The sequence below is a fragment of the Podarcis erhardii genome (genome assembly GCF_964252035.2).
Source record: "Podarcis erhardii genome assembly, chromosome: 14".
NCBI classification, from domain to species: Eukaryota; Metazoa; Chordata; class Lepidosauria; order Squamata; family Lacertidae; genus Podarcis; species Podarcis erhardii.
In genome coordinates this window covers 43,574,641-43,599,303 of record NC_138503.1, presented here as the reverse complement: position 1 = coordinate 43,599,303, position 24,663 = coordinate 43,574,641, and the positions used below count along the sequence as shown (strand labels likewise).

Here is a 24,663-nt window from a genome sequence, read left to right as displayed (position 1 = left end):
AGAGGAAAAATTCAGGTGTGCTTGCGCTAGCAGAACACTGCCCATAATCTTTAAGAGATTTGATACTTACATTAATTACAAGAACCAAATTTGATATCACTTGTAAAAACTGACAGATTTTGTTTTAAACACGGGTTTTGTTAACATTCATCTTACATTTTTAAAAATGTTGTCTTTTCCTGCAAGGAGCTCAGGGTAGTTTACCTAGTACTCCTCCATTTTTATCATCACAGAAACAATCTGTGGTAGGTTAGATGGAATGTGTGTGTGTCACAAAATTGCCTGATGCATTTCATGGCTGAGTGAGGATTTGAATATGGATTTGTCCCTAGCATGGCACTCTGACCTCAGCGTTGGTAAATGCTGCCCTCCAGATGTTGCTGGACTCCAGATCCCATCAACTTCATCCAGTATGGCCATTGATCAGGGGCCAATGTTGTAGTCCAGTAATATCTGGGGAGTACCCTGCTGCTCTGCCCAGTAGGCAGCGTTTTTGGCCACTGCTAATTTTCCTGTTTGGAGATGCCTGCAGTTTCAGCAGATAGCCAGTGTTAGTTAGAATGTGGTGTTGATAACGCCAAGGTCTCGGGTTCAATCCCCATATGGGTTCTCTGCATGTTCCTGTATTGCAGGGGGTTGGACTAGAAATTATACTTGAGGTACCTTCCAACTATATAATTCTATGATTCTTAGATTCATTTTGCTTCTAGGGTTGTCTCTGGTTTCTACAAAGGTGGGGGACAGGTTGCCCTCACGTCTGCCTTTACGAACAAATGGCGCCATAATAAGATAAACTGAAAAGGAAGAGATAAGCTGCCGTCTACACATTGAATATTGCAATCTGACACTGAATGGATCATAAGTGGCTATTGAAATGTGGCTAGAGCATTCATGATCCTCTAGCAGATGGCTCAAGAAAAATAACGAAAGCAGATGTTGTTTGTAGAATAGGCTTCTCCTTGGGAATCTGTGTTTTTTTTTATGAATGAAGCCATCAAGTGTTAATGAATAAAATATTTATTTATTCTGTCCAGCTGCTTAATAGCTTCAAATCTATTCATGTCAAAGACAGTTTAAGCTTTTTGACCTGCTTTATGTTCCTTTTGAACTGTTCAAACCTGCCCCCCCCCAGAGCCTCTCCACCAAGGCCACCCCTGCTTTTAAAAATGAATTCTTTCCAATATGCTTATCTTGCCTTGGCAAGGCTGACAAGATCCATTTTCTCTCGTAGGAGTGTGGTCTCCTTCTTCAGCCCCGCCCCCTGCAAGACATTTGGTCAAGAATTGCATCACTTCTATAATGTATTTACAAAACCCATGATTGATAAGCCAGGACAATGGTTTGAGTGTAATGTACAGGTCTCTTGTAGTGAGGTCTCTGGCAACGATTGGCTGAGCTTCTCTCACTGCCATTGGTTGAGCAGCTGTGATGCTTTACAGGGACAGGGCAGGCAGAAGGACCAAGAGGTAGATGGACCAAGAGCCTTGGGCAGGGATAGCCAACCTGATGCCCTCTAGGTTCTAGGACCACCACACCCTTACCATCTGCCATGCTGGCCATTGGAGTCTTACGACCTCTGAAGGGCACTAGGTTGTTTAATTCTGGCATCATGGAAGAGCAGACTTTAGAAGGCAGCTGGCCAGTAGATGCAGGATAGCTAGGAGAATGGAGCTGGAAAGGTCATAGTGGTTCCAGAGCCCAGAGGAATGATGAGAAGAGGAGAAGACTAGGCTAGTTGGAGGAGCCACAAAGGAGGAGATCCTATTGGAGAATGAATGAGCAGAGAGAAGTGCTTCACGGGACCAAGAGCTACAGAAGTAATAAAGGCTAAAATCCACACATTGGGTCAAAATAACCAACACGATCTTTAGCTTCATCTCTCTCTTTTGTTTCAAAAGGACTATTTAAACTAATAAGCTTATATGTTGGCTGCAAGTTGCACACGATTGCCGGACCTATTCTGTTCCTTTGTTTTCCAAAACAATAGACTCGTTTCAGAGACAATGCTGAATGTATTCTGTTCATCCTTTGCATCCGCAATAAGCTTCTCCTCTTTCATTCCCATATTAACTTTTTGATTAAACAAGCAGGGGGTGGGTTTCTCTTTTATCCCTTGTCAAAGTGCCTGAGTGGGCAGCATGGATGTGTTGAAATGATTAAACAATTTGGCAAGTTGGGTCTATCCCCAGCTTGCCACAGAATTGCTTCTGTCAATAACGCGGGCCTGGAATTGCAACGGCTTGGAGAGCTGGCTGCTTTAAATGGCAAATGTCCTTCACTATCCTAGCCTGTGATCTGGGTAGACAGATGTAATTTCACTTTGGGAATTGCCTATTTGTCAGGTGTCAGGTTGTGCTGTAGAACACACTAACCAAGAAAGATACTTCTTATCATTTGTCCAGAACACTCCAAGGTTACAGAGCCTAGTGTTGTTGTCTCCACCCCACCCCCAAGGTAGTACACAATGTTACTGAGGACACCTTCCCCCCCTGAAAAAAAAATCCCAGCAAGTCCATAAGCAAAGTGCAGACCTTATAAGATGCAAAATGACAAGCATGCTTTATTGAGAGGGAGGCAGGAGCCTGAGGCGTAGGGGGGAATAAACAGAATAAGTTATTTAATCTCTTGGCTACCAAAATTGGAGTGTCTAAATCATTGGGGGGGGGGGGATTTCTGCAGAATTACTGAGTTATGGCTTGATAGCAAGAGCCTTGGAGATTAAGTAGCTGGGTTTTGACAGCGGAAGCGTTTGACCTGCCGCAGGTGTGAAGGCAGGAGGTGCCCTGTAGATAGCAGTCTGGCTGTTTTGCATTCAGCAGAGCCTCGTCAGTTGTCAAATGCAAGACCTACCCTGGGAAATGTTCAGAAGTCATTTGAACGTTCACAGAGAGCGCTTGGCTTGTTTCTACTGGTGATTTCTTGGTCAAACATTTTGCTGTGTACTGTAGCAAACAATCTGCCACCATTCATTGGGCTGGGGGATCTTGTTGTGTTGTATCCAACCAAGTTCTACTTTGAGCAGACTCCATGAAATTAATGGACCTGTTTTAGTCAGGGATGTTAATTTCAGCCAGTGCACTCTTGAGTAGGACCAGGATTGGTTACCATCAGATGACAATGACTTGACTAGGCATTCGGCTTAATAAATTGTCGTTAAAAGAGTAGGAATGGGCAAGTGAGATTTGAACTAGCCAGGGGAATGGGATCTGGAGCCATGGGAAAGATGGCATCTCATGAAGGGATGGGATGCTCGGATGGGAGCAGTCACCCAGTGCAAGGGAGGTCCAATCCCTATATTAGACTGCCTACAGACTAGGCAGTAGTTGTTGGGTTGAGTGGGGAGAAATAAATTTAGCGAGGATAGAGGAATATATGTTTTTATAGTGTAACACCAGTTGAGGTTGGGGTGTGGGTGAAGTCTGCTTTGATGCGAAGTAGACAGTGGAGGAGACTTTGGAAAGGAGCTGAACCCATATTGAGCCATTTGACTGTCTGGTCTGTAACTCTGTTAGAGAGGAGTCACTCATTGGAAGGAAAGATGGTTGCCAGAACTCGCCAACCCTGTTAAAAGTTTATATCAGGGATAGGCAAACTTGGCCCTCCAGATGTTTTGGGACTACAACTCCCATGATCCCTAGCTAACAGGACCGGTGGTCAGGGATGATGGGAATTGTAGTCCCAAAACATCTGGAGGGCCGAGTTTGCCTATGCCTGGTTTATATCTTTGAACTGCTCCTCCACAGTAAAAAGTAATGCTTGGTTGCCTTGTTCAAAGTAGGACAGCAACAAATATTTTTCCCCTCTAATTATTATTATCTTCATTAATGTATGGGTTTTGTGTGTCTACGTGTTTCAGGTACTTTAATGATTTTGAAGTCTGCATGCAGCAACAATCCCAGCTACATAGACAGATTGATTTCGGTCTTCATGCGATCTCTCCAGAAGATGGTGAGGGAACACTTAAACCAACAGTCCCAGGCAGGGGCAGCAGAAGCAAACACAGGTAATAGCTTGCAACTCCCTGTTGGCAAGGCGAAGCTGAGTGTTACAGTAATGTTATTCCTTGATATAGGGATTGGACTGCATTTTGAAGGCTTTCCGTTTCAAAGTGTCCCCAAAACTAGGGAAGATTCGGACATGGTTTTCAATCGAAAAACCCAAAATCGTCATGTACATGATCAAATCATGCGTGTGGTTCAATTCTGATTCTGTCTGCAGCTGGTACAAGTGAATTGGTCATGCTGAGCTTGGACTTGGTGAAAACCCGCCTTGCTGTGATGAGCATGGAAATGAGGAAGAACTTCATCCAAGCTATTCTGACATCCCTCATTGAGAAGTCAAACGATGCCAAAATCCTCCGCGCTGTGGTCAAAATTGTGGAAGAATGGGTGAAGAACAACTCTCCAATGGCTGCCAACCAGGTAATCTAAAGAGAGCTTCCTGTAGAGAGAACAAAAGAAACTTCCTACTATAGCTTTGTCTTGTTAGATGTTAGCTCACCTAATTTGACAGTCAACATGTTGTAGTAGTTGAAGTTCCAGATGAGGGATCAAATACCACGCCAGACACAAAACTCACTTGGTGTCTTCAGTCCAATTAACTTCACCAGCTTGTTGTGGGTGGGGAACCATGTATGCTATTCCAAGCTCTTTGGAGAAAGGGAAGCATAAAAATGTAACACATTTTATTTATTTAAGGTATTTATATATTGCTTTTCAGGCAGACCTACTCAAGCAGTTTGCTGAAGAATATTAAAACAATAGGCACCATTTTTTTTAATGTTACAATAAACGGAAAATACAACTTGCTATTGTTTCTGCTTCTCCAGTCCCTTCAGGGCAAGATGGTCCTTTAGACACCCCTGTGGTGGCAGTTGGTGGAGGGAAGGGCCGCTGCTGTGGGAACTAGGTGGTGGCAATTCCCCAATTTTCTTTATTCTCCCTTCCCCCTCAGGGCAAGATGGGAGTTAAAAAAAAACATTGAAAGTTGAATTAGCACAGTTCCTTACTGGGCAGGGTAGGGAACCTTTGGCCCTCCAGATGTTGCTAGACTACAGCACCCATCATCCCTGACCATTGGCCTGACTGGCAGAGAGTGATGGGAGTTGTGATCCAAGGCATCGGGACAGCTACAGGTTCCCTGCCCCTTGTAATAGGGTTTGTTTTAATTGCATTTTCCTATCAAAAGGACGTGTTCCAAAAGTAAACATTGACCCTAGGGTAACATGTCATGCTTCTTTAATGCTGCGTTTTACAGTATTTATTTGGAGGAGGGATAGAGAGCATAATGGACCCCAGTAGCCACTCTTCCTGTTTGGGTTTTCTCTGTTTAGGTCCAGGGAATGCTCCAAAGTGATGGCATGAAGGGATTACAAACACACACCCACACCCACACGTGCTGTAACATTGCTCACATTCTCTTTCTTGTGTGTGCACAAGGGGATTTTTGTATCAAATATCACACCCGTTTTTGCGTGACTCCACAAGCAAAGCAGTTCTGAGATTTTGTGGCTGTCAAGGACGCCTCAAAGCCAATCCTGCTGTAGAATTCTCCCTGTAACGATTTGGCTGACGTTTTACATTAATCCTGCAGTTGATAAGTAGGCTAGAACATAGTTATCCACACATTTTGCAGTATGTAAGCCCTGTGGTTTTTCACTCTTAAAAACATTCAAACTCCCATAAAACCTCTAAATCTTGCTGTAGCTTTTGAACCATACCCTTTGCTGCTTTGTTCATATCCTTTGCTCTTTGCATTTTGGACTTAAATTGTAGTGGTTTTAATGCTTCACACTTATTTATTTATTGTATTACTTATTTTACTTTTTTTAAAAAAAAACACCCTGTTTTGTTGTGTGTTTCCCTTTAAACTTTTTGCTGCAAGGCAAAATGTAAATAAGTGTTAAAGCAGCGTTTTATGACATAGTGCATGGCTGTTTGGCCAAAGTCATAGGTAAATTAGTTGTATACTCAGTGACGTCTTGACAGGAGAAGGGAATAAAGAAACCAACTAGGGTGAAGCAGAACAATGTTTTAGTCCACACAATAGGAAAACCAGTGCACACTTAACCCTGCTGTACAGAGCCTGCAGTCTCCATCTCACGGAGTCAATCTTAGAGGATACAATGGTCAGTGGCATCAAAAGCTGCAGAGAGATTGAAAAGTTGGATAACTTTTAATTGCACTCATTGGATGTCAGGTGCTGAGTCAGGCATTGGTCAGCGATTTAAACAATAAAGCACCCAATGTCCATGAAGTTAACTCGTTATTCAAAGCAACGAAACAGCTCAGTCATAGCGGTCACATAATCCTTCCCAGTAGGTCTTGCCCCTATGAAGCAGTTGCGAGGCCTTAAGTTCCCCACCTTCCCACCACTCTCTAAGGCTCCTCTCTCGGTTCCTTCCCCAGCAGCCTATGGCTCTGTCATTGAGTTTCTCGTTGCTCCACCCTCTTCAGTTCTTTCTGTGTTCTGGGAGACCAGAGGGGACGGGAACTGGTCACAGCAGGATGGGGAGACTTCCTGGCTTCTTCAGCACCCAGCCTCCACTCTGCCTCTTGCCTCTCCCTCCTCTCCTTCTTCTGAGTCTGGCCTTCTCTCTGCCACAGTCTCTTCCTGCTCACTAGACCCTGTTGCCTCTTCAGCTTCCAACACCTCCTCCCATTCTGCTCCCTCTGACCACTCAGCATCATCCCACCACCAGTCCCCTGGCTCTGAGCCTTCTTCCCCTGGGGTTTCCCTGGCTGGTGCCTCCCGCCACTCCCTCTGCATCCAGCTAGTTCGTGACATTGGATTGCTGGTGGATATCCCATAGGTTCCCACCTCCCATAATTTTCTTTTGCACCTGCAAAACCTGGGGTATCCTTGTGCTTGCTGGTCCCTGCCAGTTGAGTGTAAATAGTGCCGTTTTGGCTATGTAAGCAATGGTATGCACAGTCTGAATACCGGAAATAGGGGAAGGGCTGTAGCTCAGTGGTAGAGCATCTACTTTGCATCTGAAATGTCCCAGATTCAACCCCCAGCGTCTCCAGGTAAAGCTGGGGGAAACTGCCTGAAATCGTAGATAGCTGCTGCCAGTCAGGGTAGACAAGACTGATCTGAATCACTGTAAGGTAGTTTCCTATGTTTCTAAAGAGAGGAAAAGATGTACCGGTAATTGCCACCATGTCTGCATGCTAGGACCAACACATGGAAATCACTTATAGTCCATAGTGTTTTGAGGATGCCAGCGCTCCACAATTTCAAAGGCAAAGTGAAAAACTAATTGCTTTCTTTTTTTTCTTTTCAAACAGACACCTACGCTCCGCGAGAAGTCCATTTTGCTAGTAAAAATGATGACCTACATTGAAAAACGTTTTCCAGAAGACCTTGAATTAAATGCCCAGTTTTTAGACCTTGTTAACTATGTCTATAGGTAATTATAGCAATTAATCAACTGGTTCAGCTTACTGGTTCATAATTTGGGCCATGTATGACCTTAATAACATACCATCAATCTCTTAAAGCTAATCTAGATGAGTTTTTAGGTGGAAGGGGCGGGTTAAAGTAACTATTCTTCAAAGTTTCATAGAATTTCCTTGTTCATACCTTCAAATCCTAGGTCAGTCTGCATTTTCTTTGCTAGGTGAAATCAATATATACCGTGGCACATGTTAAATGCACTAATCACGTGCCAAATTACATGGTGTTCCACAAATAATCAGGGATTGCAAGAGTTCAGAATTTTTTATTTTATAATAAAATATAATTAAATTGAGGTGTGCTTTTTTGTAATTTGTTAAATCCCAAACTCTTCCCTATAAAGCATGTGAACATACTTATTTATTATTGGATTTATATCCCACCTTTTCTTCAAGGAGCTCTAGATCCATTTACATGCAAAGCATATCCTCTACCAGGAAGCTATTACCCACCCATATTCCTATATTCTTGTTTGTCCATGTATATATTACAGAAGCAAGACCTAGGAAGTTCTCCCTAAGGTGTGTCTTCACCTCTGAGAGCACAGTCTCTGTAGGTCAGAGCTTTCCAAACTGTTCATGTTGGTGACACACTTCTTAGACATGCGTCATTTTGCCACACAGTACTTCAGCTTTGCATCATTTCACGACACAGCAATTCAGTTCTACTAGCAAACCGGAGGTTAAGCTAACCCCTTTTCAACCCCGAAAGGAGCTTTCGTGTGCCACACCTACACACTGCAGCTGACATGCTAACGTGTCGCTACACATAGTTTGGAAAGCTCCACTCTTGGTATTTTCAAGTTCTGCTGTGATTGACCCTGCAAGTACAAACTTTCATATGTTTAAAAGGGCACCGGGTCGTTCAGAGGCTTCTGAGCAGGTTCAACTGAGAGTTCATAGAAACCCCTTTCAGATCTTTTTGCTTGGTGAGTTAAGCCTGAAACAAGCCCTGACACTTCACCTGTGGGGACATTGGGGTGGACAGGGCTTAGCCCTGTACTGCTTTAAACCTTGCGTGTTCAGGAGAATGGTTGAAGAAGGGTTTTGTCTACCTGCAGTATTGGAAATAGGGCTGAGAAATATTCTGGGATTCCCCCAGCGCCTTCCAATGTATGTCGGCAACACAGAAGCAAAGCCCACACTCCAGAAAAAGATGGATCCTCCTACCGTCTGATTTCCTTCATGCAAACTCATCCTGTGATTCATTCCCCTCTACCTTTTGTGTCCCCCCCCCCCAATCTCTGCTTTGCAAGTTCTGTGTTTTTAAATGCTGCTTTTTTCCTAGGGACGAAAACCTTTCGGGCAGCGAGCTTACCGCTAAACTTGAACCAGCCTTCCTTTCTGGACTCCGTTGTGCTCAGCCGCTCATCAGAGCCAAATTTTTCGAGGTTTTTGACAACTCCATGAAGCGCCGTGTCTATGAGCGCCTGCTTTATATCACCTGTTCTCAAAACTGGGAAGCCATGGGAAGCCACTTTTGGATCAAGCAGTGCATTGAGGTAGGAGTGTGTGTGATGTGAATGTTTGTAGCATGGTAAATGCATGTAGTCTGCCTAACCTCTTGAATATCATTAGAATTAAATTTACACATTTTCAGTAGGAAATTATACATACCCTACTAAAGTCCCAAAGTGATTTACGATCAAAGTAAAGAATACAATAAAAATCACAAAATTATAATCAGAATTTAAAATTATAGTATCGTATCACTGGTGCTGCCCAAAGGCCTGGGAAAACAAAAACAAAAATGTGTTTGCCTTGTGCTGAAACAGTGTTGTTGTTTTTTGTAATTCACTTTGATTTTTTCTTATAATCAAACCGTATATAAATTTTATGAAAAGAAAAAACGAAAGAACAAATACATCCTATTTGCTTCCTATCCATGAACTGCTAAGATTCTGTATGAACTTCAGTAAATGTTGATAAGTTGACGAATGTGCGTATGGCAGCACAAATGAAAGCGGGCAGTCACCTGCTAGTCATTTGTCATTGTTCATGAGTGTAACCTGGAAATCTTTGAGATTATGTAGATGCACGTAGGATCGTCCTTGTTCTCTTGCAATAGTTGACAACCTCCACCTTTCATATATTCACTGTAATATATGCATCTGTGTTGAACAATGAAGGATAAATCAAGTTAATAAGGCGAAAGCTCAGAAGCTAAGAGGAATACAAAGCACTTTCTGATTGAAGATGAAATAATGTGGACTCAATACATAACCTAAATGCTTGCTGTGTGAATACTAAACAATTACTTAAACACTAAACAAGAGAACTGAATGGGAAGCAATTACTTTAATGTAGCAAGCTACCCCCTACCCCTCAAAATAATTAGTGCTCATAACCGCAGGGGGGTTAGGCGGGGAATAGCCAGGCACGTAAAAGAATTATGTGTTTTAGCTTTTCATTCCAGCTGCTGTTCAGCTACTTTTTGGGGGGAAAGAAAAAAAGAAGAAGTATGGTTGCGTTTTAGGTGCGAGAGAGAACTGATCTAGGCATCCTGACTATGTCCTCCTTTTGTTGGTTCCGTCATTTTTATATTCTGCCCTTCCTCTCATAGGGAGCACAGGGTAGCTTACAGTAAAAATAATCAAAGGACAATTTTAAAGAGGCCTTAACATCCCTTAAGGCCAGAGTTTTCCTCCTCCTAGAACCTCCTTAAACCTCCGCTGCCTTGTGGCTATACTCATTGGTGAGAGAGGCTTTGAGACTAACCCTTGAGAAATAATCTTTTATCTGCTGCCTTGTGGGACAACTCCAGGAAAAGAAAAGGCCAAGGAATAAACCCTACACAGATCCAGAGTGGAATCCCTAACACAGTTGGACGGCGCCTTGTATGCCTCCTCCTGGCAACTCCTGAAGCCAAGCTGGTGCCAAATGTACTGTTCTGCTTCCCTTTGGACCACATCAGCGAGGCTGAGAGAAGGGTCTTGTTGTCTGGGCAGCCCAGGGCTTCCCCATATACTAGCCTTCAGCCAGAAAGGCAGTCAAAACTTTGCTTTTTGATTGTACCTTTGAGATGCCATAGATATTTTGAGTGCCGTGTTACCGACTATTGCTTTCTACTGCCATCTTGTGCTCTTTTGTACTGATCTCCTTAAGGAGGAAGAACAGGATATAACCAAAAATAAACAACTGCCTAAGCGAGTGAATTAAAAAAATGGAAGCAGATGCTTCCAATCCCTTCCTCGCAGCTGCACCAGGGGAGGAGAGGGTCACAAACATCATTTTTAGCATTGCATCTGAACTAGTCCAGTAAGTTTCACTGCTCCCCAGTGGAATCTGCTTCCAGGAATAGGCAGGATTCATACGACGAGTTCTGCTGATAGCAAGAACATAAGAGCCCTGCTCAAATCAGGCCAAAGACCCATCTAGTCCAGCATTCTATTCTCAAAGTGGCAAACTAGATACCTGTGGAATGCTTGCAAGCAGGACCTAAGTATAACAGCCCCCTCCCCACTTGTGATTCCCAGCAGATGTTATTCGTTGACCTAATGCCTCCAGTAGCATAGCTTTCCCCTCCATGAATTTATCTAAAGCCATTCTGGTCAGTGGCCGTCACTCCCTCTAGTGAGAACAAGTTCCATACTTTAACTAATGCACTTTGTGACATCCCTTTTTTTGGTCCTAAATGTTCCCTAAACTCAAGTGGTCTAGCCAAGGAATGTAAAACTCCCCTCCTGGATATGGGTTGCCTAGACTGGCATGGAATGTCCTGGGAGAGGCAAACGCCTGATTGGTTCTTAGCCAGGACTTGAAAACCCTGGGCAGGATGGGAAATGTAGTTCACCATCCCTGTAGATGTGTCACTAAACCGTGATTAAAGCCAACAAAGGAAAGGGAGACTTTGGCCCAGAGGAAATGGGAGGTTGCCTGTAGCCTACTCCCAGTCATCTTGGCCATGAGAAGAGTTCTGCACAAGGGTGCTTACTTACAAGTGGTAATAAAATAAACATGCAGGAGTTCTTTGGTATGTTAGTCTCAAAAACCAAATAGTTTCATGACCACTTTTAAAACATATTTAGCTCTTGCTGGCTGTATGCGAAAGAAACACCACAATTGGGACCAGCTGCCAAGGTGCCATGCTGCCATCCATCACAAATGTCATCAACCTAGCTGACAGCCATGACCGGGCAGCATTTGCTATGGTGACCCATGTCAAGCAGGAGCCTCGCGAAAGAGAAAACAGTGAATCTAAGGAAGAGGTAACTCGGTTTTCATATTGCAATATGCCTTTTTTTTTTTTTTTTTGCCTTCGTTTAAAAATATTCCATTTAACACGTGAGCCCGTCTCATTCTGAGTTTATTTTGCTCGGTACTGTCTGTTCCGACTGGCAGTCCCCCTAATAGTCTTGGGCAGGAATCTTTCTGAGCCCTGGTCATTTTCATTAGGGATTGAATCTGGGACCTTCTGCATGCAAAACAGGTTTTTACCCTCTGAGCTATTACCCTCTCCCCTGAAGGAACAGCCCTTTCCCACCTAGAGCAAAAGCCATGACCCCATCAGCCCTACACCAGTTCATATCTACTCTGACTGACCTCTGCTCTCCAAGGTCTCAGGCAATTACCTGGCACTCGAGATCCTTTTACCCAGAAATGACAATTGAACCGGGGGATCTACTGCTTATAAAGCCTCTGCTTATCACTTAGCTATGAGCATTCCCAAAATAAATGTCAAAATATTTATTTCAAAGAAAGGAGGGGGGCCTGTGCAGGAGGAGGAAAGGGAAGTTTGCTGTGGGTCAGCTGTGTAATTTTAGGTCTGTGGCTTTCCAAAAGTCATTGGATTCAAACCCTTATCAGCCCCAGCCAACACTGACAGTGGATTGGAATGGTAGGAGCTGTTGTCCTGTAGCATCAGTTGGACCACAGGTTAGCCAGCCTTGCTCTAAACTATGATTTAAAGTTTACATTCCTGCACAAATTGCTCTCTTTGAAATTCACTTCAAAAGAGGTTTTGTCCTGCAGCATCATTTCTCAGCCAACACAGGTCTGAAGTCATGCATTTGTTCCACATGTTGAGATCTTTGTACTTTAGTGTCTGCCCGGACGCTGAGGTCCACCGCCGAGGGCCTTTTGGCGGCTCCCTCGCTACAAGAAGCCAAGTTACAGGGAACCAGGCAGAGGGCCTTCTCGGTAGTGGCACCTGCCCTGTGGAACACCCTCCCACCAGATGTCAAAGAGAAAAATAACTACCAAACTTTTAGAAGATATCTGAAGGCAGCCCTGTTTAGGGAAGCTTTTAATGTTTAATAGGTTATTGTATTTTAGTGTTCTGTTGGAAGCCACCCAGAGTGGCTGGGGAAACCCAGCCAGATGGGCGGGGTATAAATAAATTACTATCATCATCATGATAATCATTATCATCATCATCTCAGACCTCATGTCTTTTTTCTTTTTTCTTCTTTTTAGGATGTGGAGATAGACATTGAGTTGGCTCCAGGTGATCAGACTAGTACACCCAAAACCAAAGAGCTTTCTGAAAAGGACATTGGCAACCAGTTGCACATGCTAACCAACCGGCATGACAAATTTCTCGACTCTCTTCGAGAAGTGAAGGTTGGTCCTTTGCTAGATGCCTTGGGTTGTTCCTTAGGAATGGCGGTGTATACCCATTTAAAATTAGTTAATAACCGTGCATAGGATTATGTGGTGTTTGTCATAGTATTGCTGCAGCTGTTCCATAGCTGTGCTGCGGAATAAGACTGTGAGGGATGAATTGCTGGTCTTTATGTATGGCCTGTGGGGGGCGGGGGGCAGGGAGGCAGGCGAAGGAAGCTCCTTCATCATTCAATATGCCTAACCGTATTGATTTTATTTCAAGACTGGAGCCCTGCTAAGTGCCTTTGTGCAGCTGTGCCATATTTCCACGCCCTTAGCTGAAAGGACCTGGATCCAGCTGTTCTCCAGATTGTGGAAAATCCTGTCGGATAGACAGCAACATGTGAGTGTGACTTTTTATTATTACAACAAAGCACATTTTGAGAAAAGGTGTGGAAAAAATCCGAAACATTTTTATATTACTATTTTTTTTGTTGCCTCTCATGCTGTATATTGCAACTGCAGAAAGCATGTAAAACTTTGGAGGAATTAAGTGCAGTCAGTGAAAGAGAGAGATTCAAACTTTCTTGGGAATAATATATTAGAGAAATAACTAGTTCAGCGTTTCCCAAACTTGGGTCTCCTGCTGTATTTGGACTATAACTCCCATCATTCCTAGCTAGCAGGACCAGTGGTCACAGATGATGCTTGCTGCATATTCGGGGAACCTTTTCAAGCTGGCCAGGACTTGTATTTTATAAATGTAGGCAATTAAGAAAATTTCCTTCAGTAATAGTTGATGATCTCCAATTTTACTTGGTTTTGTTGTATATAGCAAACTGCTTGTTTTTTCCACAATACAGGCAGTATGTAAGCACTTTTATAAATAGTATTTCTGAGACTAGAAGTACACATTTCAGCATCTTTGCTATTTGAGATCATTGCATGCGAACTGTCCCAATATATTGATGTTTCTGTGTTGAAAAGACTTGATTGCTTTAACACGAAGATTCAGCAGTTTTTCCCACCCACCTTTCTCTCCTCTCTCAGGCCCTTGCAGGAGAAATCAGCCCATTCTTGTGTAGCGGGAGCCATCAAGTGCAGCGGGACTGCCAGCCTAGTGCACTGAACTGTTTCGTGGAGGCCATGTCTCAGTGTGTCCCTCCCATTCCAATCAGGCCCTGTGTGCTGAAGTACCTGGGTAAAACACACAACCTCTGGTTCCGTTCGACTCTGATGCTGGAGCACCAAGCCTTTGAGAAAGGACTGAGTCTCCAGATTAAGCCTAAGCACTGCACTGAGTTTTATGAGCAGGAAAGCATAACTCCGCCTCAACAGGTAGGGAGCAACGTTTGCAGGTTGCAGGGTTCAAAAGCGATAGTAGTCAAATTCGCTATTTCTTTTAAATTTCACCGGTTTCCCATACCTGAGGATCTGCAGCCCAGAGTGGCTTCAGATCTTGGCTAAGAGAAACCTTGGTTGCTTTAGCTGTGATTAAAGCTAGTGGATTGTTTTAACTGTATTTGTGTGCTGGGAGGGAAGAATTTGTGTTAAGAAATGACTATGGTGAGGAAAACCCTGTTCCCAAGCTTGGCTTTATAAGTTTGTGAACCAAGGTTAGCAGTACGTCTTTCCTGGCCCTTGGTGGCTGAATTTTTCCTGCACACTCCATTGTTCAAAGTTGAAACAGCAGATCTCTCTTACACAGACACCCGGGGGGGGGGGGGGTAAAATAGAATATTTTTCAGTATGAGCTTGGCAGGATGTGAAGGAGAGAGAAAGAGAGGGGCAGAGTAGGATGGCCATGCCCACCACTGTCATGTGACTTCTGGAAGTTTGGCTAAGGGTGTATGTATATGACCCACAAGGTAAAAACGTCAGCTGCCCTTTGGTGTAAGCGATGGTTTTCTGTGGGAATGCTGGCAGTCTTCTGCAAAGGTGGATCCTGGCCTGCCAGCCTCCAGCATTTCCTCAACATGGCTCTCCCAGCAAAGCTAGTTCCTGACCGCGACGGTAGCGTATCTTCAGTCAGCTGATAAAATGTTCTTAGCCTTGATGGAATCAGGCACTCATCATATTGTGAACTGCAAAAGTATAGGCCTATTCCAGAAGTTCCTTTAACTGAGTAAGCCCAAGACACTAGAGTTGCCCGTGTTTGTTTGGCCAGCGGCCTAATTATTCCAGTTCCCGGCTCATAGCTTTATTGCAGAAAATGTCTGCTTCATAATGGGTCGGTCATAAACTTTGCGCCGTAGCAGCAACATTTATTATATTGTTATTGTTGTTCTTTTTGCTTTTCCTCTCCCTTTAAGGAAATACTTGATTCTCTTGTGGAGCTGTACTGTCTGTTACAAGAGGAGGACATGTGGGCTGGATTGTGGCAGAAACGCTGTAAATTTCCGGAGACAGCAACTGCTATTGCTTACGAGCAACACGGCTTCTTTGAGCAGGTAGTATATTAGATTAAAAATTGACCATATAAATATGGCAAGCACACAGAGTGCAGGTGCGTGATTGTACTGGAAGCATTATATAATGTCCCTGTATTGAAGAACAGGGCCTGCCGACAACCTTGATATAGCATGTCTTACAAGCGGAGCTACAGTCAGGCAGCGCATGAGCGAATTTAATTGAAGGGCTTTTTCATGCCTCTTCAGACAAGCATTCCCCTGAACTTGACCTTTCTGATCTAATTGTTTTAGTTGTTCAACTTTTAATTGTTATGCTTTTTAACAGGCTTGCTTCAACACATGTTCCAATTGTAGATGTTTTTAACCTTTTGATGGAGTTTGTTTTATTGTATATTTTAAAGACATGTGAATATTTTATACTTGTAAACCACTTGGAAGCCCATTTTGTGCATGTAAGTGGTATAATCACTATGCGCTGTAGAGGGAAGTGAGGGGCAGATGGGGCTTGTCAACCTGGGAACATAGCCCAACTAGGAGAAGGAAAACTGACTGTAAACGACCTCTGCCTTGTGGGACATCTTCGGGAGAAGAAAAGGCTAAGGGGAAAACCTTACACAAATCCCGAGTGGAGTCCCCAAGGCACAAAAATGCACAGCTAAATGTAGTATGAGAGACATGATTGTCCTGGTTGTGACAAGCAAATAATAATAATAATAATAATAATAATAATAATAATAATAATAATAATAATAATAAAAAATAATTGATTACATTGATGCCCCACCCTTCTTCTCAAACACATTTGTGATCAAGCAATGCCATTAAAAGGGATGCAGGTGGCGCTGTGGGTTAAACCACAGAGCCTAGGGCTTGCCGATCAGAAGGTCGGCAGTTCGAATCCCCGTGACGGCATGAGCTCCCGTTGCTTGGTCCCAGCTCCTGCCAACCTAGCAGTTCAAAAGCCACGACTGGACCTAATGGTCAGGGGTCCCTTTACCTTTACCTAATGCCGTTAAAAATAAAATGCAAATATATTTTAAGCGCCGGGGGTGGGGAGCGCAATTAAAACAAATTCAGAAAGAGATGTCACCAAATCACGTGCTTGGATAGCCTGATGAAATAGAGGGGTTTTCAACAGGCATCTAAAACAGTAGTACAGTGAAGGTACTTGCAAGTAATGCAGATGGGTGATGTGCACATTTCCCCCCTACCATATCCAGGAGCGAGGGCCATTCATGCACATCAGTGGCACCAGTCCTCTGCTTGAGGAAAGAGAAGCTTTACTGAATGCAACTGTGGATCTTATTGGCTACAGTCTGTTGCACAGCCTTCATTCTGGCTTTTCAGATCAGGAAATAGTGATGCGGCATCTGTTTGTGAGTGTGCCGCCTCCTGTAGGATCCCGTGAGAAAATAAGCTTCGTCAATTTCTTCTAGGCACAGGAAACCTATGAGAAAGCAATGGAGAAAGCGAAGAAAGAACATGAAAGAAGCAATGCTTCCCCAGCCATTTTCCCAGAGTATCAGCTCTGGGAGGACCACTGGATTCGGTATGTTAATTGAATTTGTTCTACTGCTCGGTTTTGATGTATCTTAAAAGATTTGATGTGAGGCTGAACATAAAATCCAGAAGATATTGAGGAATGGGCAAATTTAGTTGAATCTCCTGTTGTTTAACTGATGCCTCAAGCCCATCAGTGGCACCATTTGCTATATTTTTGAACAAATCTCATCACACTTATTCCAGATCAAAACTGCTATACAGGGAAAAAAACACCTTGCTTTTTTAAAGAAACAACTTTAATTTGCCATGGTTAAAACCTCTTTTTAACCATGGATTTTAGTAAATATTTTGGCAATAAAAACTAAACAAAAATTTGGAAGCTTAAAAATTTGGCCAAAAAACAGGAAAACTTGCCTGTTTTGTGTGTGCTCAGATGTGCATGTATGGTTCAGCCAGGAACATCTGGGTACAACTACCGTATTTTTCCATGTATTAGGTGAGGTTTTTTGACTCAAAAATCATGTCAAAAAACGGGTCTTCGTATACACGGATAGTGGCGTGTGAGGGGAGCTGGTTGGCGGCCCACACTCTAGGGAGCTTCCTGCCCACAGTGACATGGGGGGAGTGGCTGCCCACTTTGCCAGCCGCCAACAACGGTCCTGCTGGGGTAATTGCGCGTGTTCAATTCCCCCTTTAAAAAGCTCAGAAACTTTGGGCCATCTCCCCTCATTTTCTTTAAATTTAGTCCCCCAAAATTGGGGGTGTCTTATACATGGGGGCATCTTATACACTGAAAAATACGGTACAGTGGTACCTTGAGTTACAAACACCTCAGGCTACAAACGCTTCAGGTTACAAACTCCGCTAACCTGGAAGAGTTACCTCGAGTTGAGAACTTTGCCCCAGGATGAGAATGAAAATTGTGTGCCGGCGGCACAGCGGCAGCAAGAGGCCCCATTAACGAAAGCATGCCTGTAGTTAAGAATAGTTTCAGGTTAAGAATGGACCTCTGGAACGAATTAAGTTCGTAACTAGAGGTACCACTGTACCAGCTTTTTAAAAAACTTTAGGAATTTGGACCAACAACACCATCATATCCATGTGTTGAGACTAGCTGGCCTAGCACGTGGAATCAGTAGCGATGCAGAGAAAGCTCCCTTGGAAAGCGTGGCTTTCAGAAGCCTGAATTTTGCTTCTAGGACCTCATCACTACATTTCCCCATGTAACTGGTGGCAGGCAGTGTGAACCACAACCACTCTCTCCTCCCCAGCACTATCTACCAAGTGACGAGCATTTCCAGTCAGCTTGGATTTAATTTTGGGGTTGCATTTGCCTTTTTGAAGAAACTTAAGGCACCAGTGCTACTCAGGAGGTAGGAGACTCCCTGATCCACTTAAGCAAGTCTTGCTAATGGCACCGTCTGACTCAGGAATGTGAAAATCTGCTTCAAATCACCCTGATTTGCCTCATTGTTTGGGGTGCTCACAGAGCTGATGCATACCCCTAGTATTAATAAATTTGGAGGGGCGTTCTTCCTTTGTAACGGTTGTATGCTTGACTTTGCATTTTGGTTGTGTTTTATATATTTATTGTAAGCCGCCCAGGGGAGTTTGTTTGGTTGGGCAGCATTTTAAGTGTCACAAATAAGTTCATAAAATAAACTCCCTCTAGTAACTATTTGAAATGGGCAAAGGTACTCTTAACCAGTGAGCTCAACCTTGTGTTCCTTTTTCAAGGTGCTCCAAAGAGTTGAACCAGTGGGAAGCTCTGACAGAGTACGGCCAATCGAAGGGTCATATAAACCCCTACCTAGTCCTGGAATGTGCGTGGCGCATCTCCAACTGGACCGCCATGAAGGAGGCGCTGGTGCAGGTGGGTTTCCTTCCCCTTTGTCCCAAAGGATCCGGTTTAATCCATGATTGTACAAAGTGCAACTGTTGGAAGGCGTGGTGGCGGTGCGCTTTCTTGTGATGGAGTGAGCAGCCAGCGAAGCTCGTGCTCTGCGTGCAGGTTTCCCAGATTTTTGTCCTAATTATTTCTTCAAGGGAAGAAGATGCTGATTGAGCATCTGCAAATGTAACACGGACAACTGGCTTCTGCTTCCAATCATTCTTGCCCTGTGTCTGGGGAGCTTTTTTAGCAGACGAGAGGAAAAGGGAGGCAAGTGAAGTGCGCAGGTATGCACACTGCAGTCCCCCGGTTCTCAAGAAACATCTGTCAGTAGGACAAGATGAAGAGAGTCAGGCTACTTTCCCTGCCTGCATTGAAGACAAATACCTTTTGAGGCGCTAGATGCATTCCTGCCTTCGCAATCTTGCTACCTCCCAGCTCCATTCCAAGTACACTGGAGCTAAAAGTGAATACTGCTAAGAGTTTTTGTTGTTTAGTCGTTGATTCGTGTCCAACTCTTCGTGACCCCATGGACCAGAGCACGCCAGGCACTCCTGTCTTCCATTGCCTCCCGCCGTTTGGTCAAACTCATGCTGGTAGCTTCGAGAACACTGTTCAGCCATCTCATCCTCTGTCGTCCCCTTCTCCTTGTGCCCTCCATCTTTCCCAGCATCAGGGTCTTCTCCAGGGAGTCTTCTCTTCTCATGAGGTGGCCAAAGTATTGGAGTCTCAGCTTCAGGATCTGTCCTTCCAGGGAGCACTCAGGGCTGATTTCCTTAAGAATGGAGAGGTTTGATCTTCTTGCAGTCCATGGGACTCTCAAGAGTCTCCTCCAGCACCATAATTCAAAAGCACCAATCCTTCGGCGATCAGACTTCTTTATGGTCCAGCTCTCACTTCCATACATCACTACTGGGAAAACCATAGCTTTAACTATACGGACCTTTGCTGGCAAGGTGATGTCTCTGCTAAGAGTTATGGGCAGCCTATTTAGTTTGGGATGGCTCTTTGCCTTACTTTTGTGTTTGAGCCACCTCACAGCAGGCGACCTCCGGCAAATCCATTCTCTTCTCTGTTTATGCTCTTAGTCACAGCAAACCAGTGAGGACAATTTCTTCCCTTCCTGGGATGATTGTGCTGCTCTTCGTTTTCTGTTAAAACAGGGATGGCGAACCTGTGGTCTTCAAGATGGTGTTGGACTGCAGCTCCCTTAGCCTCAGCCAACGTCACCAGGGATAATGGGAGTTGGCCACGGGTTCCCCATCTCTGATGTCAAACCTAAATAGAAAACTACAGGTTATGAGCTTGTTATGATGTAAAGGGTTTTTTTTATTATCATTTACCTGTGGTTGAGCAGTTTAGAGTGGGCTTTGAGATCACTTCCCCACCCCCTTCAGGAACACCAATTCCCCTACTAAGTAGCTACATTTGCATTTATGTTAATTGATTTAACCAGGGTTCCTGCTTATGCAATAATCTGAAATAGTCTCGCATTGTGATTTCAGATACCAGGTTACAGGTCCGGTTGAGGCTTCTGTACATCAATATTGCCCTTGGCAAAAGGTAGCAAAATGTCTTGGGCTGGTGCTAGTTCACTTGGTACCCTGGTTAGCTCTAAAGTCACTGTTGATGTGCCTGATAACTTAGGCACAATGGAGAAATGCATGTTTCAGGAAGGTGACAGTGGTGGGACGGAGCATGTGATTTGTCAGCCAGTGTCCTGTAGGAATAGCTGCCAAAATATCCACATGTAAGTAATACTGAGAAGAGAGCAGAGTCGTCGTCTCTTTCATGACAGGGCATGGTTCTTTCAATAGTTCTGAGCTTTCGTTTGCTTCATTTTGGCTCCAGAATTTGTGCATTAAGCTAAGTGCAGCATGGTCTGATGTACTTCTTCCTCCTCCTGAGTCTCTCTGTTTACTTTCTTAAAGCCAGCATTGGGAATGAAGGCATAAAACACTCCTGATGGCTAATTGAGATGTATTTCAGTTCGGGTGGCATAATTTCAAATAAAAAATGTGTTAGTGATAGATCATCCACTGCTTTATTCAAAGGCAAGATGCCCTGTGTTAGTCCTTAATGGCACTGCCTTGCAGAACTTGCACGGCATAGCTCAGCAACCGAAAGGACAAGAAATCAATAAAACATGTTTTGAGGCTTTAGTTAGCAAATGGCAGAAGTGGAATGGCTCAGACTGCTCATCGTTCAAAGTTCTTAGTCAAAATAACTGCAGCCTGGGCCTCCAGCAATTAATATTGCAGCCGGGCATGTTAAAATAGTACAGGTGATGCACCTGTTTTTCTTAGTTTAAAATCACGGCTTAACATTTTTTTCTGTTAATGAGTTTATTTTTCATTTTAATTCAGAGGGGTAAAAATAAGCATAATATGGATGCAACAGAAGACATGTGAGAAAAACTACCATTAGAAGGAATGGTTCCAATACTGTGCTTGACTCTTAGTTGAGCATGTATTTCACTGGCCCCAATTCAAATGTTATGGTGAAACCATGTCTTGTTCATTGGCATTGTGCCTTGAGCTTGTGTGCTACCTTCCTCGTTTTCTGTTTTGCAATAAATATAGTTTGTTGGGATGTCCAAATCAGGCAAACCGTGATGATGAACAGGCTGGTACAGACATAATACGTAAGCCATGGTTCATGCTAATCATACTTCAGACTCCAAAGCATGGTTTATGTTCCTGATGCACAGGCGAATTATAGTTTGTATGATTTCCCTCTGCCTCTTCCTTCCCTGAAAGTCCCTAGATGCTAAACCATGGTTCATCAGATTGCCTTGGTTTAGGCATCAGAGCAGAGCATGACTTGATTTTACACCTGAATTATATCGCAGCCTTGGGATTTCTTCTTAATAAGTCAAGGTGCAGAGTAGGTTAAATGCCTAAACGTATTTTGAGCTGCAATTTTGTCTCCTCTATTGGAGTAAAGAGAGTTGGAGGATGTAGTTGTTCTAATGTAGTAGCTGAAAAACAACAGTTTTCAAATAGGTGAGCTCTGCCCTTTATGACACACCATGTAGTTACATCCCGTCTCCTTTGCCATCTCTACTGAGCAATGTGGATTTGTATTCTGATCATCCTTGTCCTTTCGTAGGAACCACTTGAGAATATATGAGCTAGAACCGTGTGTGTGTGTGTACCTGATGAGTTAGCCCTTCATAAAACCGGGGCTGCTGTAGAGCATTCAAAATCTAGTAGATTGCTTCAGGGCGCTCTGTTTTTCATGTCTAAAATATCTTGAGTGTGTGTTCGGGTTGAGTGAAATTCATGCTGTATTAAACATTTATAAAGCTAAGTGGCTGCGAAGAAGGGAGGACTGGTTTCAATATATAGCTCCTTCTTGTCTCACTGGTAAATCCATAATTCAGGCATGGGGGGATATTTAAGAACTTTTCTACCTTGATGCGATTTATTTCTTTAAAGAAATAAAAAAAAGGCTCAGTAAAGCTTACTCAAGTATCAGTATCATCCACATAGTAACTTGTCTCTGATTGAAGCTTTCCCAAGAATCCCAACATGAATCCCAGGGAAGTTCATATTTAAGTCAAACGACGGCTCCTTGCTCAGAATTCTGTGTTCTGCCTTAATCTGGTGTGCTGAACTCAGCTGTACTCTCCCCCACCCTTTTGTGTTTGCATAAGCTTTCAGTTCTTTGCTGGGTTTTAATGCAAAGCTACGGGGTGTGTGTAACTAGGAAGGTTAGTGGTTACAGCATGAGGAAAGAGATGAGCTGTGTGTGAGCACTCCTGGACTGGAGCTTGCAAATGTAGCGAGAGACCAGTCAAAATCTAATCTGAGTGTGAACTGTAGACCAGCTGTATTCTGCAGCATTGTACCCTTTGAGCATCCCAACCACATCATCGTCATCATCACCATCATATTTTTTTATTTATACCCCGCCCATCTGGCTGGGCTTCCCCAGCCACTCTGGGCAGCTCCCAACGGAACAATAAAAACACGATAAAAGATCAAACATTAAAAACTTCCCTAAACAGAGCTGCTTTCAGATATCTTCTAAAAGTCAGATAGTTGTTTATTTCCTTGATATCTGATGGGAGGGCATTCCACAGGGCAGGCACCACTACCAAGAAGGCCCTCTGCCTGGTTCCTTGTAACCCACTTCTCACAGTGAGGAAACTGCCAGAAGGCCCTCGGCACTGGACTTAAATGTCTGGGCTGAACGATGGGAGTGGAGACGCTCCTTCAGGTATACTGGGCCGAGGCTGTTTAGGGCTTTAAAGGTCAGCACTAACACTTTGAATTGTGCTCAGAAATGTACTGGAAGCCAATGTAGGTCTTTCAGGACCGGTGTCAGCAGCCACTCCCAGTCACCAGTTTAGCTTCTGCATTCTGGATTAGTTGCAGTTTCCAGGTCACCTTCGAAGGTAGCCCCATGTAGAGCGCATTGCAGTAGTCCAAGCGGGAGATAACCAGAGCATGCACCACTCTGGCAAGACAGTGCGCAAGCACGTAGGGTCTCAGCCTGTGTACCAGATGGATCTGGTAGACCACTGCCCTGGACACAGAATTGACCTGTGCCTCCATGGACAGCTGTGAGTTCAAAATGGCGTAGTTGCATTGTATCTTGGAGTGGTGGGTGCTGGAGTTGCAACATGACCTCAGCACTATAGCTCATCATCCTCCCAGCCTGCCACATGCTGCCACTGCTGGCAGTTTATGCTTCTTGACATGTGTGGGAGCAGGCAAAGGCTAGAGTTTACCCCGAGATGGAAATGCAGTAAATAAACAAATTCAAGGGCTGTGTAGAGTGAATCCGTTCTGTTCAAATCAATGGCAACATTTTCATGGAATTTGAGATTTGGATTATCTGGAGACATCAGTACTAGGGTGGATGCTAGTGGGAAATATGACTCTGTGGGGCATCCTTATGTCCATGAACGCCGTGTTGCTTCCTGTGAAATATTAGCAAGAAGCTTTCCTCTCAGTGTCCAAATGCTGCTATATATTGTTTCATAACTGTGGATTATGTTTGAGGTAAAGGTCCAGAATACTCTGTACTTTTAGCATTGGTTAAGGCCCTGAAGGACAATTTGGGAAATATACACAGACACAGACACAGACACACATAATATTGAGGAATTTAGCATAGGAATGAAACGGGCTACGTATTATTTCACTCAGCTGTGAAATAGGGAGTTGAAATAAACATGTCTTGATAAAGATTGCTTCCAGGATGAAGGAGTCCTTTTATCTTTGAAGGGGTGTCCACAACCTGAGTGCAGCCATAGGAAACGTAAAGTTTTCTACATTATTAAGAAAGGAGATCTGGCGCTCTGAGGACAGATACCTGCTGCAATCCTCTCTCCTGAAAACTCTATTTTACTCAGCTGTTGGGTATTCACTTTCAAATCCCTGTTGGTTTAAAGTTTTAACAGAACCACAATCCCGTTCATGGAAGCCCAATCCCTTCAATAATTATGGAATCATTTCATAATAATGAACATCATCATATTTTGGTGCTGTTTCCACGTCCCCCCTCCCCCTGCAGCTGTGCAGTACTGAATAGATTGCAGGGTAGAATTGAAGCCTTGAATTGCAGCCAAGTGAATTGATCATGTCTGACAGCTTCGCGTTGTGAAGGCTTGCAGGCTGAATCGACGTGACAGCCACCAGCAACTGCGGACATGCCATAGCTGGAGCTTGGATTGAAAGAGAGATTTTCAGTAATGAGGCCTATACTAATGAACTAAAGAGAAAATAAGTGAAGCTGTAAATTGAGCTGCTCTGGATTTCTTTTTTTTTTAAAGCCAGAAAACATGTTTTTCATAAATACAAGGATGTTGAGGCCTAATTGCCTCCATGCTGCTTCTACATTTATG

General features: G+C 43.8%; 1 protein-coding gene across 4 annotated transcripts in view; it reads left to right on the top strand.

The window, feature by feature from the left end:
* The window catches only part of TRRAP (transformation/transcription domain associated protein), a 163,805-nt gene that overhangs the window by 77,414 nt on the left and 61,728 nt on the right, over positions 1-24,663 (top strand). For all 4 annotated transcript variants that reach the window (XM_081839445.1, XM_081839444.1, XM_081839442.1 and 1 more), the window contains 11 exons: positions 3,857-4,003; positions 4,219-4,421; positions 7,290-7,411; positions 8,746-8,959; positions 11,486-11,665; positions 12,873-13,019; positions 13,285-13,404; positions 14,052-14,339; positions 15,314-15,451; positions 16,849-16,961; positions 18,653-18,788. In XM_081839445.1, the coding sequence (XP_081695571.1) occupies positions 3,857-4,003; positions 4,219-4,421; positions 7,290-7,411; positions 8,746-8,959; positions 11,486-11,665; positions 12,873-13,019; positions 13,285-13,404; positions 14,052-14,339; positions 15,314-15,451; positions 16,849-16,961; positions 18,653-18,788 (1,808 nt within the window). The remainder of the gene's footprint in view (positions 1-3,856; positions 4,004-4,218; positions 4,422-7,289; positions 7,412-8,745; positions 8,960-11,485; positions 11,666-12,872; positions 13,020-13,284; positions 13,405-14,051; positions 14,340-15,313; positions 15,452-16,848; positions 16,962-18,652; positions 18,789-24,663) is intronic.